At 41.4% G+C, this 18,810-nt stretch overlaps 2 protein-coding genes across 7 annotated transcripts in view; both read left to right on the top strand.

Moving 5' to 3' along the window:
* Positions 1-410: 410 nt before the first annotated feature.
* On the top strand, positions 411-12,781 carry LOC133560503 (zinc finger protein 638-like). 6 transcript variants are annotated; one of them, XM_061913095.1, is made up of 15 exons: positions 544-598; positions 2,202-2,292; positions 6,795-8,451; positions 8,531-8,580; positions 8,662-8,727; positions 8,802-8,939; positions 9,093-9,340; positions 9,425-9,600; positions 9,820-9,957; positions 10,052-10,150; positions 10,225-10,250; positions 10,335-11,929; positions 11,993-12,094; positions 12,171-12,286; positions 12,356-12,781. In XM_061913095.1, the coding sequence occupies exons 3-15, from the start codon at positions 7,108-7,110 to the stop codon at positions 12,395-12,397; spliced, it is 4,140 nt and encodes a 1,379-aa protein (XP_061769079.1). In that variant the 5' UTR covers positions 544-598; positions 2,202-2,292; positions 6,795-7,107; the 3' UTR covers positions 12,398-12,781. The 6 variants fall into 6 exon arrangements, with proteins under 6 accessions (XP_061769081.1, XP_061769080.1, XP_061769078.1 ...); XM_061913093.1 differs by having other exon boundaries at positions 8,659-8,727; XM_061913097.1 differs by lacking the exon at positions 6,795-8,451 and having other exon boundaries at positions 411-598.
* Positions 12,782-12,821: 40 nt separating this feature from the next.
* Positions 12,822-18,810, top strand: part of LOC133560501 (uncharacterized) — a 36,731-nt gene continuing 30,742 nt past the window's right edge. The window contains exons 1-2 of the mRNA XM_061913087.1: positions 12,822-12,910; positions 13,375-13,444. The gene's annotated coding sequence lies outside the window, so the exon portion shown is untranslated. The remainder of the gene's footprint in view (positions 12,911-13,374; positions 13,445-18,810) is intronic.

Genomic DNA, 18,810 nt, shown 5'->3' with positions numbered 1-18,810 from the left:
ACAAATCCAGTTGAAAATAACAATACAAATACAGACCCTAAAAAGAGTGATGATCAGTAAAAAACCTGATTTACAAGATGTGTCTTGAACCCTTTTTGTTGCATTTCGCTAGGGGCGGCCCTGGGTGAAACAATAACAAGAAAGAAAAAGCTGGAAGTGTCTGATTTCCGTTTCGTTTGAACACGTGTCATCGTATAACATCTCCGGCCTTTCCAGCTTATGTAGCCAGCTATTAAACCACGTTTTTAAAATGGAAAACAAGGATATTGTGGGGAAAAAGCAGTGTCGAAGAAGAAACTGTAACTCATGCTTTTACAATTTGCTACAAATAAGACCATGTACAAAACTGACAGCAACTGAAGAGTAGACACTTGACTAAAGACTATGCTCCGCTGAAAACACAAATCACCAAATTTTTTTTTTTTATGGATTGTACGACAATATCTGAGGCGCTGAAGAACTACTGCTATGCACCTGTGGAGGGCAACAATACACATTCACTGCGTCTCGCCTACCGAAAATCGGAAGAAGAAGACCTCTCGCGTTCCAGGCCTGCACAAGAAGCGGTACGCGAAAACAAAACAATAAGGAAACAAAAGTAAGGCATGATACATTAAACGTAATAGAAGTACAGTACAACTGATATACTATGAAATGTGTTAGTGATGTGTTTTTGTTTTAAAAAGTGAGTTGTGGGCTTATTTTCTGTCAAACATGACAACAGGCGTGCACGGCCTCTGGCTCGGACGGCTGAGCTGCCGCTAACTTGGTCGTCGTATTGGTTTTTAAAATACTGTACACCGCTGCACGTCTTGTATGAGCATACATCGCTTATTTATATCATTATTTTTCAAACCCCTTTGCAAACAACACGGAATAACTTTAAACTAAGCTTCTTCCTACACTTTTGACGGCTTACCATTTAAAGGGAGCCTGTTATGCTAAACCAACTTTCCTTACATTTTGGTACCAGTTGTGTATTGGGGATCTGCGTAAATCCCGAAAATGTAAAATCAAATCATAAAGACATTGCTGATACATATTTATGAAACAATATTGCTTCCTACATATTTTGGACTCTCACACTATTAACCAGATCAGGCCTGGGTAATTATTTTGACTCGGGGGGCCACATTTAGAGAAAAAATGGTGTCAGGAGGCCGTTATATCTACTTTTAGGGACACTAATACAAAACTTCACAATAATGTCTGATTGAATGCTAAAAACATTATGACAGACCGCATTAAAAAATGTAATTGAATTTTGCATTTTTCTAGAACGATTAAACACCGAATATTGACAAAATATGAATGTCACACCCCCTTTCGATTGACATATTTTTCAATCAAGTGAAACGCAAAAAAATTCAACAAACAGTGAAATATGAACGAAGGGTACAAAATAAACCCACCTACAATCTGATACATCTGATATATCACTAAGCTGTAGAACTTTGTTGTGAAAAGCTCCTTCCGCGTTTGTGGAAACGCTTCCCGCCCACACTGCTTGGTGCCTCGTCTGAGCTGCTGTGACGTAGATTACCATAGTAACTAATTAGATTACCATAGTAACTGGTATATCATCCATAAGCGCAGATTCCAACCATTGAAATGCTTTGTATAGTTGAAGACTTACGGTCATTAGAAAACATCACTGCACATCATAATGGCAGCTACAGTTTCTATCTTAAAGGCCTACTGAAACCCACTACTACCCACATCGCAGTCTGAAGGTTTATATATCAATGATGAAATATTAACATTGCAACACATGCCAATACGGCCTTTTTAGTTTACTAAATTACAATTTTAAATTTCCTGGGAGTTTTGTCTTGAAATTGTTGTGTAATGATGACGTGTACGCAAGACGTCACGGGTTTTTAGGAAGTACGAGCGCTGCGCACACACACAGCTAAAAGTCGTCTGCTTTTACGGCATAATTACACAGTATTTTGGAGATCTGTGTTGCTGAATCTTTTGCAATTTGTTCAATTAATATTGGAGAAGTCACAGTAGAAAGATGGAGTTGGGAAGCTTTAGCCTTTAGCCACACAAACACATGGTGATTCCTTGTTTAAAATTCCTGGAGGTGAAACTTTACTATGGATCAGAGCGCGGTCAAGCAAACATGAATCACGACGGAATGTCAACCAGCAGGTTTCGGTTAGAAAATTGTGGTAAAAAGTCGCTTTTTACCGTAGAAAAGCTGAACTTGTGCCGTCCATCGCTGCCGTCGACTCCCCTGAGACACTGGCGTCAAGACACCCGTGGAGACACACCTCCGACTATCAGGTACTATTTAACTCACTAAAACACTAGCAACACAATAGAAAGATAAGAGATTTCCCAGAATTATCCTAGTAAATGTCTCTTAAAAACATCGGAATCCGTCCCAATGCAATCGCGTTTTTTTTTTTTCTAGTCCGCTATCAATATCCTCAAACACAAATCTTTCATCCTCGCTCAAATTAATGGGGAAATTGTCGTTTTCTCTGTCCGAATATCACTTTTTGTTGGAGGCTCCCATTAAAATCAATGTGAATATGTGAGGAGCCATCAACATGTGACGGCATCGTCTGCGACTTCCGGTAGAGGCAGGGCATTTGTCTTAGCACTGAAAGTTGTGAACTTTATCGTGGATGTTCTCTACTAAATCCTTTCAGCAAAAATATGGCAATATCGCGAAATGATCAAGTATGACACATAGAATGGACCTGCTATCCCCGTTTAAATAAGAACATCTTTCAGTAGGCCTTTAAAGATCTAAACAAAATATTTGGGATTGTCCGGCGGGCCAGATTGAAAAGCTTAACGGGCCGCATGTGGCCCCCGGGCCTTAATTTACCCCGGTCTGAACTAGATCCACTCGACGTCCATCGCACCGGTTGCCCTTGGGGGGTCTCCACATCTGCGGTCCCCTCCAAGGTTTCTCATTGCATCCCTTTGGGTTGAGTTTTTTTCTTGCCCAGATGTGTGGTCTGAGCCGAGGATGTCGTGGCTTGTGCAGCTCTTTGAGACAATCGTGATTTAGGGCTATTTAAGTAGACTTTGAATGATTGATACTTGCGGAAAATGAGCCCCCCGAAACATTGCCCATATGTGACATTTTTTCCAATTGGTGATTTCAGCTGACTACTTATACATAGGTACTTTACGCTAGTCCACCATTGCAGTCCGCATTGTCAATAGGCACTTTCTTTTTCGCTATCCTTTAGTTGTGGGGCATACTGGCTTGTACAGGAATGTGGTCGACATTTTAAAACAATTGAAGTTTCCCTGTGTATTAGGCCCTGTTCACACAAAAACGAAAACTTAATAATTGTCCTTAAAAACACACCGTTTTGCAAAGCTGGCCAAGGTGAAGAGTTCCAAAACACTTTCCTCAGGGTATTTGTGCGTGTACATGGCTCAAACGCAGACTTTTACTCCTATGATGACGTCACTGTTGTGCGCTGTCATTTCAAAAGCTCAATATATTAGTAAATAGCACTGCCTTGCTGGCTTTAAACACACTAAGAGGGGTTACTGTATGTTTGACCGTAAACAAGCTGCTATTTTCACTCTACATTAATAAAAAGACTCCTCAAAATGGGCTTTGAAAGACACTGCTACACTCGCGCCAATGGCAGTCAGCTGTTTTGGATCAGATACGTGTCAGACAGCCAGCTAATGGAACAACTTTGACAAGCAATACTTTTTGCTTTTTTACTTCATGGTTTTAATCCTTATTTGACGACAAATCATGAAATTATTTACTTATTGTGTTGGTTTCGTTTGTGTAGATGATGCCTGGTGCGAGTTTAACCTGCCCGAGCTACAAAAAAAACCCCTCCTTGATTTCTTGTTAGTGTGTCCTGATGTTAAAGATAATGTACACTTCATTGCACATGTAATATATCACTATACTGATGATTGAATTGAATTAAATTATATATTCCTCAAGAGTTTTGCAGCACCACACGCACGTCCGTGCGCTTTAGGCACCTAAGCATTCAAGAGGTTCTTTGACTCTTGGTTAGTGTGTGCTAATAAAAAAAAAATGTATACTTCACTACATATGTATTGTATCCCCATGTTGCTGATTAAACGTATTATAATTCATTACACTTGTAATATATCACCATGTTGCTGATTAAACGTGTTACAATTCAACAAGTGTCGGGTTTCAGCCGCACCGGCGCGTCTGTGCGCTTTAGGCACCAACAAAAAGATTCATAATCTTCCCAGGGCTCTGTGTAAGTGCAGGCTCGTTTTAAAGATAATGTATATGTAATAGTATTTGTAGTTACCACAAGTAATATAAAAAAAAAACAGAGATGAAACGCTGGCTCCTCTCTGAGCTGCCACCTTATCGTGGTAGAGGGTAGAGAATCAACACCTCCAAGTCCGAGCCCGTTTTCCGAGCTACTCCGCCCGGAAAAGGGTGGAGTTCCATCTCTGCGTTGGGGAGGAGATCTTGTCCTCAGTCTTGTTCACGAGTGAGGGAAGAGTAGATCGTGAGGTCGACAGGCGGATCGGTGTGGCATCTTCAGTAATGCGGATGCTGTATCGATCCGTTGTTGTGAAGAAGGAGTTGAGCCGAAAGCCAAAGTTCTCACTTTACCGGTTGATCTACGTTCCCATCTTCACTGATGGTCATGAGCTTTGGTTTAAGACCGAAAGGACAAGATCATGGGTATAAGCGGCCGAAATGAGCTTGCTCCACTGGGTGGCGGGGCTCTCCCTTAGAGATAGGGTAAGAAGCTCTGTCATCCGGGATGAGCTCAAACTAAAGCTGCTGCTCCTCCACATCGAGAGGAGCCAGATGAGGTGGTTCGGGCATCTGGTCAGGATGCCACCCGAACGCTTCCTTCGGGAGGTGTTTAGGGCACGTCCGACCGGTAGAAAGCCACGGGGAAGACCCAGGACATGTTGGGAAGACTATATCTCCTGGCTGGCCTGGGAACGCCTCGGGATCCCCCGGGAGGAGCTGGACGAAGTAGCTGGGGAGAGGGAAGTCTGGGATTCCCTGCTTAGGCTACTGCCCCCGCGACCAGACCTCGGATAAGCGGAAGAAGATGGATGGAGATAAAATGTCAGCTTTTTCTGCTTTTCCAGGCTTCTGATTTGTGCTAATGTGCATGACAGCAGGTGTATGCGTTTGTTTGTAGACAGACAGTTTTGAAACTACACCCGTGTGGATAGATTGTTTTAACCCCGGGTATGTGTTTTTGAAGCTATCCGTGTTTGTGTGGAAATGGCCTTAAAAAGCAAATGATGATAGGTGTAATTGTTCATGTCTACTTGGTGCAATTCGCTATGTTTTGAAAGTTAAGCCATGTCCACACAAACCTGGAACCTTATAAACACATAATCATCGCTGCATTTAGGACTCTTGTCCTACACGCAAATGCATACTTTTGCCTTTAAAAACGCAGACTTTCGCAATCGCTGGCCAAAGTGTAGAGTTCTAAACTCTCCACTCAGCGTATGCGTGTACACGACACAAACTGAGAATGGTGTCATTTCCAAAGCTAAACAACACTGCCTTACTACCTTTTAAACACACTATGAAAGGATTTACTGTATTTTTTAACGTAAAAATGCTTTTATTTTCACTCAACATTTACAAAAAAGACACATCAAAACGGACTTTGCAACAGTCCGCCAGCGTCAATGACAGTCATCTATTAAGGATATGATGGCTCCACACTGACGGGACAACTTTGGCATGCAATACTTTTTGCTTTGTGTCAAAGGAACAACATTATCTCATGTTTTTATTCTGGTTTAACGACAAATCATGAACTTATGTATAATTCACTTCACTTCACCAAGTCAGTTGTGGCTGCTATTCCAGGCTTCTGATTAGACAAAATATGTATGCGTTAGTGTGTAGACAGAGACAGTTCTGAAACTACACTTGCGTTATTGGAGATCGTTTTAACCCCAAATATCTTTTTTTTTTAACTATCTGTGTCTATGTGGACATGGCCTTACAGTAAAAGCAGAACTACAGGTTAAGGATTTTCCAATCAGGGTTTTATGCTGCAGATTCTAATTATCCATGAGTGAGCTTGGGCCATGCCAATACCAATGTTAACTGTACATTTTTAGATGTATTTTTATGGTGAATTGTATTGAGAGTGTAACAATGTGAACACATTTAAACTTGTTCTTTTGCTTGTGTTACATATAATTGTATGGCATACAATTGTTTCAAAACAAGTCAATCGTATACAATTATAAAAACAAAAGCACAAAAGACCTTCAGAAAGCAGCTTGAACACGATCTGTAAAGCATACGCTGCAAAATTTTGACTTTAGACATTTTGTGGATGTTCAGACAATATTTTCACATACTTTGCGGATTTCAAATATAACTTGATATGGTTTAACGCAGGAGTGCTCATTTGGTCGATTGTCAGCCATGCATTGAAACACAGACCAAAGAATGAGCATCTTCACTATGATGTTACTTTCGTCACTTGATGGACATTCACGGCACCAGAGGATTTTATGAGATTACGCTAAATGCTGCAAAACCAGTATGGAAAGAAACAACGCACAGGAATGCGACAAGCACGTTTTAATTTTAACAGAATCGTCGTAGCTGCTGTCAAGTGTAAAGACAGACCGCACACAGTTTCTTTCTTCACAATGTTCTTTTTATTGCTTTGTTTGCTGCCCCAAGAATTCAATGTTTTCTTTTCATTTTGTCCCATCCTTACCTAGAAAAAAGCAGGAAAAAATAACAGTGAAAAAATAACAGTGATGTCCTTTGCAATAACTTGTTTTTTTATTTTATTTTTCAGCTTTGCTTTGCATCCATCTTCTTGCCCCTTGGTCCATAAGTGCCCCCTTATAGCATTTAGCTCAGCTCACAGTCATCTAGCGCAAGCCCAGACACAATATTGTGGTCAGTGGGGGCTGAGGTGGGATATTGACAGCTAGCTCCACCATTTCAGTTCACTTTGTATCTGCAGGCTATCTGGCTCTCCAACTTTCTTAAGACCAAAAACCCCCTTGGCCAACCAAACACCTACAGAGAGGGGCTTCCAAGGGGGCATTTTTATCAGCACAGGATCCTGATTGAGCTGTTCTGGAGATCTGTCTGGGACTTCTGAGATGTTCCCTACACAAGTGCCTCATGGTTGGCCAGAACCCAGCACTGTCCCTAGCAATGAAGCAATCCTGAGGTCTATAAATATGCATGTTAGACACATTAAAGAGGTGAGGGCTCACGGAAAACCTTTGCCTCAGCCTTCACATCAAAGTTGTCAACAAACAGATGTCCCCCCATTTGATGCAAGGACCACCGCTTTGAACCCACTCGACCAAACCACAGCTGCAGAAAGCTATGGTGGTGCCATGGATTCATGCTTCAATGTCTTTCATGAAACTAAACTACATCATCAGTCAATTCCGGGATTGTGTGATCATGACCATCCTATGTCAGATAAACTAGCAGCTCCCCCCGGGTCCAGCCCAACCAAATATACCTCAGAATCGGCTGCCAATATCCTTCAACGCTTTGGACTTGAAAAGGAGGACATGGACCTTCTGCTAGCCTATCCTGAAGACCAGATTACCCCTGCTAGTTTACCGTTCATCTTACGGCAAATACGCCTTCAGAAAGCTGAAAGAGCTGTTGCAGCCACCACTACAATTGCCGCTACTGCAATAGCCGCCACCGTAACATCTGTCACTGCATCAGCCACCACAGATCTATCCAAAGTATTGACTCAATTTGCACAAAAAAACAGTTTGAAACATTCTTTAGCAGCGCCTGAAAGCAACACTTTGGAAAATGCTCTACAGGCTGCTTATTTCAGAGATCAGGCAAATTCCAGCTCTTCTCTTAGCTCAATGCTCCCTTTTGTGGCTCCTAAAAGTCACAATTCAGTTTATGCAGTACAGAGTTTTACTCTGACAGGAAAAGAAATAGATGTCCAACATGCATCATCTAAAATAGTTTATCGGAGAGAACTGGAAGCGGGTCACTCATCAAAACCAGAATCACAAGCATCCATCGCTGCATACCACCAAGCACATTCCAGCCGACCTAACTTGTTGCTCATTTCTTGTAAAAATGAAGACGACAGCAGTGCCAGTGAACCCAGGAGGAATCAATACACAAAGGAGCTGCAACAGAGAATGGCAAAAAATCTGGAGCCGACCACGCAACAATGTTTAGCAATTAAACAACAAGATATATCAAATAAGCAAGACATGTCAAATAAACCTCATGCACAGCAGTGCACGACAAGCAAGCAAGATATGCCAGAGAAACCTGATGATGGTTGTAGTAAACGGGTGCAACCCATCTGTAGTATTGTCACTCAGTTTTCGTGTCTAGGTCAGCCTCCGACTGCTGCACCCCCTAGAAGAGCGCCCCTTTCAAACGCCCTGCCCCAAACAGCCCGAATATCCAACAATGTGGTGGACCCGTCCAGAGTCTTTTCAAACATGGTTTGTCTTTGTAACAAAGTGTATACTCAGACATGACATTGTAAACCCCTAAAACATCCTCTTGTTTTTAATTTCCAAGGATGGTCTCGTTCAACCGAACAGCAGCCTGCATCTCACCAGCAGGAAGACGTACGTCTGTTTTTGTCTTTAATTTTTATTGCTCATTTCTGACATTTGATGCACACTTTGTTCTCATCCTTATCTTAGCAGCAAGCCTGTTTCAACGTTCGACAAAGCCAGGAGACGCTCACCGTCCCCCTGCACCTCCAGACGCAGGTTCCTCCTGCACTTTCAATGTCCCTCTAATCTACATTGTGGACATTTTGCCCTCACAATGACATGTCTCGCAGGTCCTACTCTTCCTCATCCTGTGACAGCCGGCACTCCCGTTCCAGAAGCTATGAAAGGTCGCCTTCCAGGAGTAAAAAGAGGCGGTGGAGCCCGGAGAGACGACGGAATTCCCCGCATTCGAGCCGACATATTCGCAGGTCCTAACCTAGACGAATTCACCACTCCTCAAACAGTACACTTTCTTTGTGATGTGTGAAACATTCAGGACAAATTTTGTTTATTTTTAGTAGTCTCAAAAGATGAATTCTGGAATGCTGCTGTTCTTTAAGGTCTCGTTGTCATTTTCACAGCTATCGCTCACGCTCCAGGAGCTGGGACAGACAATATCCATCAGCAAGAAGCCATCGGGGGACATCTTCGCCACCAAGGAGCCCCAAAAAGTGCTTGTCACCAGAAAGGCACAGAGACCGGTCTGCATCACCCAAAAGGTTTATGAAAAGACATTCTTTACCAAGGAGGAGTCAGGATGCAAAAGTTCCTTTTTTAGAGAATTCATACACTGCAGAACATCTTGCAAAGAAGGTGTTGGAAACATCAGGTAGAAGATCAACTCAACTGCATCTTGACTAGAAGAGACTTGGGATAGATGAAAGGCTAGCCTGCTTGTGTCTTGTGTGTCCAGCGGTCCAGTCTTTGTCCAACCAGAGGGATCTGGAGACTGTGGTGAAAACTCTGGCTCCTGCCTTGCTGGCTGAACTACTCAAGATGGAGTCTTTCTCTTCACTTGCCCTTTCCTCGCCCTCATCTGCAGACAAACAAATGGATGTGACCGAAGCGCCAACTTCCTCTTTCATAAAGGTGTAGTGGAGTCTTCTTTGTAATGAATCAGATAATTCAGAGCATGGAATAGGGGCACATTCTTCCACTTAAGGACCATTTTCTGTTCCCAGTACTCAATAAAGGCATGCCCAGAGGAGTATGCTGCAGAAGAACTTGAAAGAGACATACAGTTGTTCTTCAGTTGTTCCTTTGTGATGACAAATATCTGCTTCTGTTGACCTAATTGTCTCTCATCAGGTCGGACTCAAGTCATCGCCCCCGACAATGGTGAAGCTGGAGGGTATATGTAGTGATCTCTCCCACGATGACGTTGCGTCCTATGCCGAGAACTTTGGAAAAACCAAGTCGGTTGTACTGTTTCGGGCCAAAGGCGAGGTACTGTCTTAAATGTTGGAGGGACACATTAGAGCGGTCTTCCATTATCCACGAGGATGTCTTCAGCGATAAATGTATATGTGTACACATGCAGGCCATTGTGTGTTTTGAGCAAGAAGACGCCGCCAAGAAGATGAAGAACGTAAAGAGCTTCTGTTTAAAGGACATTCCGGTGTCTGTTGTTAAACAGATGGTGAGTGCATGTTTCCTGTTAAATGTATTCTGTCTGCTGAATTCTCCTCCAAACATTGTCTTGTTCGTGTGCAGGACAGTGACGACGAGGAGTCGAACACGTAAGACATACTTTTAGTTATCTAACTTTAACATGTCCATTTGTTCTCTTTGGTTCATTCTAGCATTTTGTTTGCTTATTCCAGGTACAGCACATCCAGCAAGCCTCCTCTTCACGAGATGCCTGCTGTTTCTCAACAAACCAGAGCGGAAACAAGTACGGAACTGGACCGTCAACCAACTCCATCTAGAACTTACCCTATAAGCCTGGCAAAGGTCTCGAAAGCCACAGCGTCATATTCCAAAGCAAAGAATGTCTCAATCAAGCAGGTTTCAAAAGGAAAAAAAAGAGCTGATAAGAAAGGTCCCGCAAAAGCTAGAACCCTAACAATCACAGTGAAGCAATCTCAAGATGCTGTTAAGGAAAAGGGGGAGCAATCCAAATGTTGCACCGATGAGCAGTGCAATGTTGAGGTCTCCTCTGAGCTAGCCATTGTTGGACCAGCAAGCGTGACAGAACCCCCACTGCATACAGTGGCTCAAACAGAAGATGTGAGTGACCCGCTACCTGCAGAATTCAAGTCTTTTATGGGTAAAGACAAGCAGAAGACCAACGTGGAAGACGACCAAGAGGTGACAGCAGAATCCTGTCAAACAAACAAAGATGACTATGACATTGACATTGTAAAAACCTCAGTTTGTAAAGAAGGCACCATGGTCTCAGAAAAAGAAGAAGCTCAACAGGTGATTGATTCTGTTGAAGAGCACCCAACTTCTACTGAGAGTGAGACAGCGAGTGAGTGGGAATTGTGTTCTCCGTGCACAATATCCAAGAAAGAAGAACATGACTCTCCAAAGACGCAGCAGACTCAAGTGAAGAACCACACCACTTCAGGACTACCTGAAGTTGAGCAGAAGCACCAGGTTGTTGATTCTCTTAAAGTTCAACAGTCCAGGAGCATGCAAGAAAAGACCCATGATTCATCTGTTGAGGATGAGGAGACTACATTTCACATCTTAGACTATGTGGACACTGAGATAGTACAAGAAGAGCCCAGCATCACAACCCAATCGAGCAGAGGAAAAAGAGGGAGGCTGCTAAAAAACAATGCTTTGAGTGAGAAAAGAGTTCAAGAAGAAATGACACCAATGAAGAAAAGGACAAGAACGTCACAGGAATGCACCAAAAAAGAAACACCAACCAAGAAAACGCAGCCTGTTCTGAAAGATGAAGTGAAGAGTCCTCCAACTACAAGAGGAAAAGGAAGAAGAGGAAGACCTAAGAAAGCAGTCCAAACCACTAAAAGTAAAGATGACTGTTTAGAAAAGGATGAACAAGATGCTGGTGATGAAGAGGAAACCCCATTCCAGGTCCTGGATTCTGTGGAGAACAAGACACTTCATGATCACAATAGTCCAAAAAAGAAGGATATGACTGACAGCAAACATCAGGAGAACAAGTCAAATGAGATCATTGATTCTTTGAATGAATCTCCAGCCAAAGAAGTGCCTTTCGATGGTGATTGTCATGATGATGATGGGGATAAAGATGAATCCGTGGAAACATCACAACCTACTAAGTGTACTCGACAACGCCAGGCAAGACAACATCTTTTGACTTCGTCTTCAGAAGACAATGCAAGCATGGTGTTGCAGGACAAGGCAGAAGAGGCGGATCCTGAAGAAGCATCCTCCCCCAACTGGAGTGGTAGAGCGATGAGGAGAGGCAGACCAACTTCTGGTTAGCATCTTGTCTTTCGCTCACTTTTTTGGAGGATATCAACCATTCTTCTTCCTCTTTTAGTTGTAAAGGAGGAGCATATTGCGACAAAGCGAACACGTTCTCAGGCTCCATGTGTCGCACCAAGCTTTGGACTGCCAGCGTTCAAAGCCAACAACCCTCTTGGTACTACACAGACACACTTTTTTATCAATTGAGACATAGGTTAGTTTTATCTAACCACTTCCTGTTTGATGTCCAGGTCAGGAGTTTGTCAGGTGCGGGTATTTCTGTGATGTGTGCTCGACTTTCTACCAACACGAGATTACAACACAAGAAGTGCACTGCAGCAGTAGAGAGCATTACAACAACCTTAAGGTACACGCACACGCACATGCACACATATTTGATTCATGCATCTTCTTTGTTGTCTTGTTGTTTTTCCAGAAATATTATGGGACACTTCAACAGAAAGCGTCCAAAAGATAAGAACAAGCTGGCATTGCTGCTCTGCGCCTGCAGGATATTATAACAAAGATGGATCTACACTGTGCAATTGAGTTTTACATTTTCGCTATTACAGTGATCCTATACATGTGAACTCATCATCATGGTACTATGTATTTATGTTAAGTGTACATAGTCTTAAAATTCAAATATTTAGAATTATGACCGATAGCTACTCCTTTTCATGTAATTTTTGCGAGATTAATTGTGTATGTTACTTGTAAGTAATTGTTGGAATGTGTAAACATTTAATCTGCTGTTTATTAATAGCTTACTTGCTCAGGGCTTGCTATTTCTCAATAAATTACATACATGGTTTTAAACACTAAAATATATTAATTTGAAAATTAAAAAATGTGAAAAGGAGTGTCATTCTTTTTTGGAGTCACTCTTATTTTGAAGTGAAGTGTGTATTCTACAATCTTCCGTCGCGAGTGCAGCTGTTGACGGATAGCAGCTATGGGAAACGACGATGAAGCCGTTGAAATACTGCTGGTACATAACGGTATATCTTAAACGATAGTGAAACGTTTGTTTTGCATCAAATGTGTTCGATATTTTTACCAGCACTGTTTGTTAACGTAAGGAGCTTGTTAAAGGCCTACTAGCTAGAGTGCTATACCTATTCAACTGGCCTTCATGTTTTTTTGTATTCAAAATCCATGTTTGATCGTTAAAGCATTTCAGTACAAGACAGAAAGCTATTACGTTTTATGTGCTCTTTGTGAAAAGTCGGAATACTAGACATTTAAACATGCTTACTGTATTTATCTAAAATGGAAGTACGAGCGCGTCTCAAAAAATACGTTAAATTCCAAATATATATTTTTTCATTTTGCTTCAGAAGCTGGAACTTTTGTATTCTTTAGATTTAACTTGACAGTATCTACGGCCATAAATGGTTATTAATGCCAGTCCAATTTTAAGCGGAAATTGTCATGTTTATACTTCCGCCGCAGGAGAAGCTAATGGCTGCTAGCAACTTGGAAACGACGATCGAAGCTGCCCAGCTACTGCCGATACTAAAAGGTAAACATTTAGAAGCAAGAGTGACATGGTCGTGTTTCATCAAATGTGATCTTTGATTTACCAGCTCTGTGTTTTTGTACCCTGCAATTTACACACGGAGCTTCCTGAAAGCCTGCAAACTTAAGTCTTAGCAACTTTCCAAATTCCGTTGTAATAATTTATGGTCACTTTTGATCAAATAATGTATCAAGTTACATCTCGGCTTCTGGACGTTAACATCTGTCCCTTGTCCACCTTTGTACCGTCACACTTAGCACACGCTTATGGCGCATGGTAAGGCTTTCACCTCCGCATCGCTGCAAAGTCTAGGACGGGTCGGGAACCTTTTTGGCTGAGATCTATGAAAGCCAGATATTTCAAAATGTATTTCCGTGAGAGCCATATAATATAATTTTTACCACTAAAACAACTAAATTCATGCATTTTTAAATAAGACCAACGTTTTTAGAGTATTATAAGTCCAATTCTTTTTAATAACATTGTTTTTCTACAGGTTAATAACATTGTTATTCTAAAGTTAAACAATAATAAATATACTTCTTACCATTAAGTACGATAATATAATACTTCTTACCATTAATGCGACATCTTGAAGAATTGTGATAGAAAATGGATGGTTGGATTAAAACGCATGAGAATGTTTTATAATTTGAACGTTATTTTTAACACTGATTACCAGCGGAATTCATTATTTATCGTGTTAAGCAATGTCAGCTAAGATTTATCTGAGAGCCAGATGCAGTCAGCAAAGGAGCTGCATCTGACTCTAGAGCCATAGGTTCCTTACACGTGGTCTAGGATGTTGGGTTGCCGTGAATGTTAATTTATTTAAATTTTTTTCAAATATTCTACACTTAATGCACATATTTTGAAAAAAGAATGTTCATAGCAGTCAATTCATTTTGGAAATTTTTAACAAACTGCTCCTACGTTTTAAGGGGCATGTCAAACTTCAAAGGCGTCACGCAATCTTATTAAACGAAACTAATCTGACAACGAAATCATCTGCAGTGAGATATCTGTATTTTAAAGGGATCATTATGATTTGTATACATGTGAGACTTATTTGTGGTTTACACAATTATGTAGTGGTGGTTATTTGGTCAACACGTTACAAAAATTGTTTACACTGCAGCAAACTTGCCAACCTTGAGACCTCCGAATTGGGGTGAGGGGTGAGTTTGGTGGTGGGGGGGTGTATACTGTAGCGTCTCGGAAGAGTTAGTGCTCCAAGGGGTTCTGGGTATTTGTTTTGTTGTGTTACGGTACGGATGTTCTCTCGAAATGTGTTTGTCATTCTTGTTTGGTGTGGGTTCACAATGTGGCGCATATTTGTAACAGTGTAAAGTTTTTCATACGGCCACCCTCAGTGTGACCAGTATGGCTGTTGATCAACAATGCTTTGTGTTCACTGTATGTGTGAATATACCGCATATAGCGGACGTGATGACTGGTTATAGAGGGCGGTAAATGCAGTGCCTTTAAGACACGCCCCCAATGTAGTTGTCCGAGTGGAAATCGGGAGAACGTTTGCCCCAGGAGATTTTTGGGAGAGGCACTGAAAGTTGGGAGTCTACCGGAAAAATCGGGAATGTTGGCAAGTATGCACTGCAGGCCAAAGTGGCCCAAATCAGACTTTTTTAGATATGATTTTGCAGCTGAGATAGGCTCCAGCACCCCCCGCGACCCCAAAACTTACAAGCGGTAATACTTACCAACCCTCCCAGATTTTCCGGGAGACTCCCGAAATTCAGGCGGAGCTGGAGGCCACGCCCCCTCCATCTCCATGCAGACCTGACTCAATGTTGTGACCCTTTTAAACAGGACAATACTGCCATCTACTGTACATAGAATGGAATGTAAATATAGTCTACATTTAAGTGCAGTCAAGGAAAATGCATTAGGGAGTCTGTTCTGAAGCCCACAGTAAAGAGACGTAACTTCATCACGTCCCCTGGTTATTGACTCCCACCCAATATATTACACAGTCGACGAGCAAAATGAAGAAATACGCTTGCAAGTTCCAGAACGATTGGAATCAAGAATTTGAGTTTATCCAGGAGGGTTCAAAGAGGAAGGGGTATGTTGCCTGTAAATTTCGTAGAACAGACTTCTCCATTGAACACGGCGGCCGACCGGATATACTCAGCAATGAACGGTCAGTCAGCGAAGCACAAAGCATCCGCAGCGCAGCATCGTTCACAACCTAGTATTATGGCCCACTTCGCAAAATAGAGACCCGATGGTGTAACTCAGTGATTCTCAAATGGAGGTACTTGAAGGTATGCCAAGGGGTATGTGAGATTTTTAAAAAATATTGTAAAAATGGCAACAATTCAAAAATCCTTTGTAAATATATTTTTTGAATAATACTTCAACATAATATGAATGTAAGATCATAAACTGTGAAAAGAAATGCAACAATGCAATATTCAGTGTTCACAGCTAGATTTTTTGTGGACCTGTTCCATAAATATTGATGTTGAAGATTTCTTTTTTTGTGAAGAAATGTTTAGAATTAAGTTGATGAATCCAGATGGATCTCTATTACAATCCCTAAAGAGGGCTCTTTAAGTTGATTACTTCTATGTGTAGAAATCTTTATTCATAATTGAATCACTTGTTTATTTTTCAACAAGTTTTTAGTTATTTTTATATCTTTTTTTCCAAACAGTTCAAGAAAAAAACTCTACAAATGAGCAATATTTTGCACTGTTATACAATTTAATAATTTAGAAACTGATGACATAGTGCTGTATTTTACTTTATCTATTTTTTCAAACAAAAATGCTTTGCTCTGATTAGGGGGTACTTGAATTAGACTAAATGTTCACAGGGGGTACATCACTGAAAAAAGGTTGAGAACCACAGGTGTAACTTATGCTGAGACAAAGATGGCTATGCTGATAGCTGGAAACAACATCCCGTTCTCATTTGCGGATGTCTACAACAAATATGTAAGGATGTTCGTGGATTCGGAGATCGCTCGCCAATATGCAAATGGCAGAACAAAGGTTACTCAAATAGTGATAGGTAAGTGTTGTTGTTTTTTTTAGTAACCAGCAAGTACAGTACAGTTAGTAGAACAACTGTGTTTTTATTACTGTGTATTTGATAGGTGTTGTCGGAAATTCAACTATTTCTTTAATTTATATATATATATATATAGCTAGAATTCACTGAAAGTCAAGTATTTCATACATATATATATATTTATATGAAATGTATATGAAATACTCGAGTTGGTGAATTATACGCCATCTCTCTTAACCACGCCCCCGCCCCAACCACGCCTCCACCCCACTAAGCCCCCCAACCCCCTGAAATCGGAGGTCTCAAGGTTGGCAAGTATGCAAGCGGTAGAAAATGGATGTTAACGCTGCAAGTAAAATGTGATATTTATCAAACTCCAGCATTAGCGCGCTGAGGCCCAAATGTGGCCTCGACGTCACTTGCATGAGCACTTCGATGGTTGTGAAGAAAAGGTGATACGGACATCAGCGTGGATCTATGGGAGCTTTATTTTTCAATTCGCATGTAAGCAAATGCGCCACAGCCTCAATACCGTTCTTACAACAATCAATATTTCTTCGGAATCAAATTAATTATATATATATATTATATATATATATTAGGGCTGGGCGATATATCGATATACACAATATATCGCAGGTTTGTCTCTGTGCGATATAGAAAATGACTATATCGTGATAATTGAGTATACGTTCTCACGCAGTTGATGTTAGCTGCGGGCATTACATTACAGGCTCTTCTCGCTCTTTTCTGTCTCTCCTCACAGACAAGCGCACCTTCTTACGTACGTCACATACGTATATGCCCTCGCGAAGCAGAGATAGCAGCATGAGTAACGTTAGCTGTGATGCTTGCGGAGCCGTAGGAGTGGTAATACGATAGAGAGAAGGTATGAATGAAGGAAGAATTAATTCCCAAGAAAAACAGCAGGGGGTCCATCCTCTGGTGGTGGTTTGGCTTCAAGTGGGAATATGTCGAAGAGACAACCGTAATTTTTCAAGTGTGGGGCAAAAGCCTTGCTATAAATAGTAGCATTACTGCTAAAATGTAGCATCATTTGAAAAGTCACCTGCTAGAGAATGAAGAGTGTTTACTCCGCATGTCAACATCTCCGTTCGGTGCCACACAACCACACCATCAAAATGTCGAGACAAACAATTCCAGATCAACATTGTATGAAAAAAATAGTCAACAGAATTAATAACGTCCGTAGTAACGTACCACATAGCAAAGGACAAAGACTATTTGATTTCCTATTATGCAGCTCATTTTTATTTGGCACTTAAAATGTCTCTGACAATCTTGCACTTTCTGTTTTGGAAATGACAAACGCTTGTGCCATTGCTTAATAACTGTTTAATAAATGCAGTTTTGGTCAATTGACTTAGTTGTGATTTCCTTCTCTGCATGAAAGTTTAAAATTAGCATATATTAATGCAGTATGAACATCCATCCATCCATCTTCTTCCGCTTATCCGAGGTTGGGTCGCTGGGGTAGCAGCCTAAGCAGGGAAGGCCAGACTACCCTCTCCCCAGCCACTTCGTCTTGCTCTTCCCGGGGGATCCCGAGGCGTTCCCAGGCCAGCCGGGAGACATATTCTTCCCAACGTGCCCTGGGTCTTCCCCGTGGCCTCCTACCGGTTGGATGTGCCCTAAACACCTCCCTCGGGAAGTGTTCGGGTGACATCCTGACCAGATGCCCTAACCACCTCATCTGGCTCCTCTCGATGTGGAGGAGCAGCGGCTTTACTTTGAGTTCCTCCCGGATGACAGAACTTCTCACCCTATCTCTAAGGGAGAGCCCCGCTACACGGCGGAGGAAACTGCAGTATGAACAAAAATGTTTTAATGTAGACACATAGAATCATCATACTGGTGTGATTATAGGCATCAAGTGTTAATTCGAGGCCCAAGCAAAATATTGAGATATATATTGTGTATTAAAAAGGCCATATCACCCAGCCCTAATATATAATAGATAGATAGATATATAGATAGATGGATATGTACTTATATAACATATAGCCTATTACAAGAACCAAAACCCGTGAAGTTGGCACATTGCGTAAATCGTAAATGAAACCTGAATAAAATGATTTGCAAATCCTTTTCAACCTAAATTTCAATTGAATACACTGCAAAGGCAAGATATTTTAATGTTGGAACTGAGAAACTTATTTTTTTTTTTTGCAAATAGTAGCTCATTCAGAATTTGATGCCTGCTACATGTAATCAAAAATGCTGGCACAAGTGGCAAAAAAGACTGAGATAGTTGAGGAATGCTCATCAAACACTTATGTGGAACATCCTGCAGGTGTACAGGCTAATTGGGA

The sequence above is a fragment of the Nerophis ophidion genome, linkage group LG10 (assembly GCF_033978795.1).
Source record: "Nerophis ophidion isolate RoL-2023_Sa linkage group LG10, RoL_Noph_v1.0, whole genome shotgun sequence".
Taxonomy (NCBI): Eukaryota; Metazoa; Chordata; class Actinopteri; order Syngnathiformes; family Syngnathidae; genus Nerophis; species Nerophis ophidion.
The sequence above is the reverse complement of the archived record's forward strand: the minus strand, read 5'-3'. Positions and strand labels throughout refer to the sequence as shown.

What these genes read in the sequence shown, in the direction of transcription:
- LOC133560503 (XM_061913094.1), top strand. Translation starts at nt 7,108, where the DNA reads ATGTTCCCTACACAAGTGCCTCATGGTTGGCCAGAACCCAGCACTGTC. An exon ending in GAAGGTGTTGGAAACATCAG is followed by an intron (nt 9,341 to 9,424) that starts GTAGAAGATCAA and finishes TTGTGTGTCCAG; the next exon opens with CGGTCCAGTCTTTGTCCAAC. An exon ending in GACGACGAGGAGTCGAACAC is followed by an intron (nt 10,251 to 10,334) that starts GTAAGACATACT and finishes TGCTTATTCCAG; the next exon opens with GTACAGCACATCCAGCAAGC.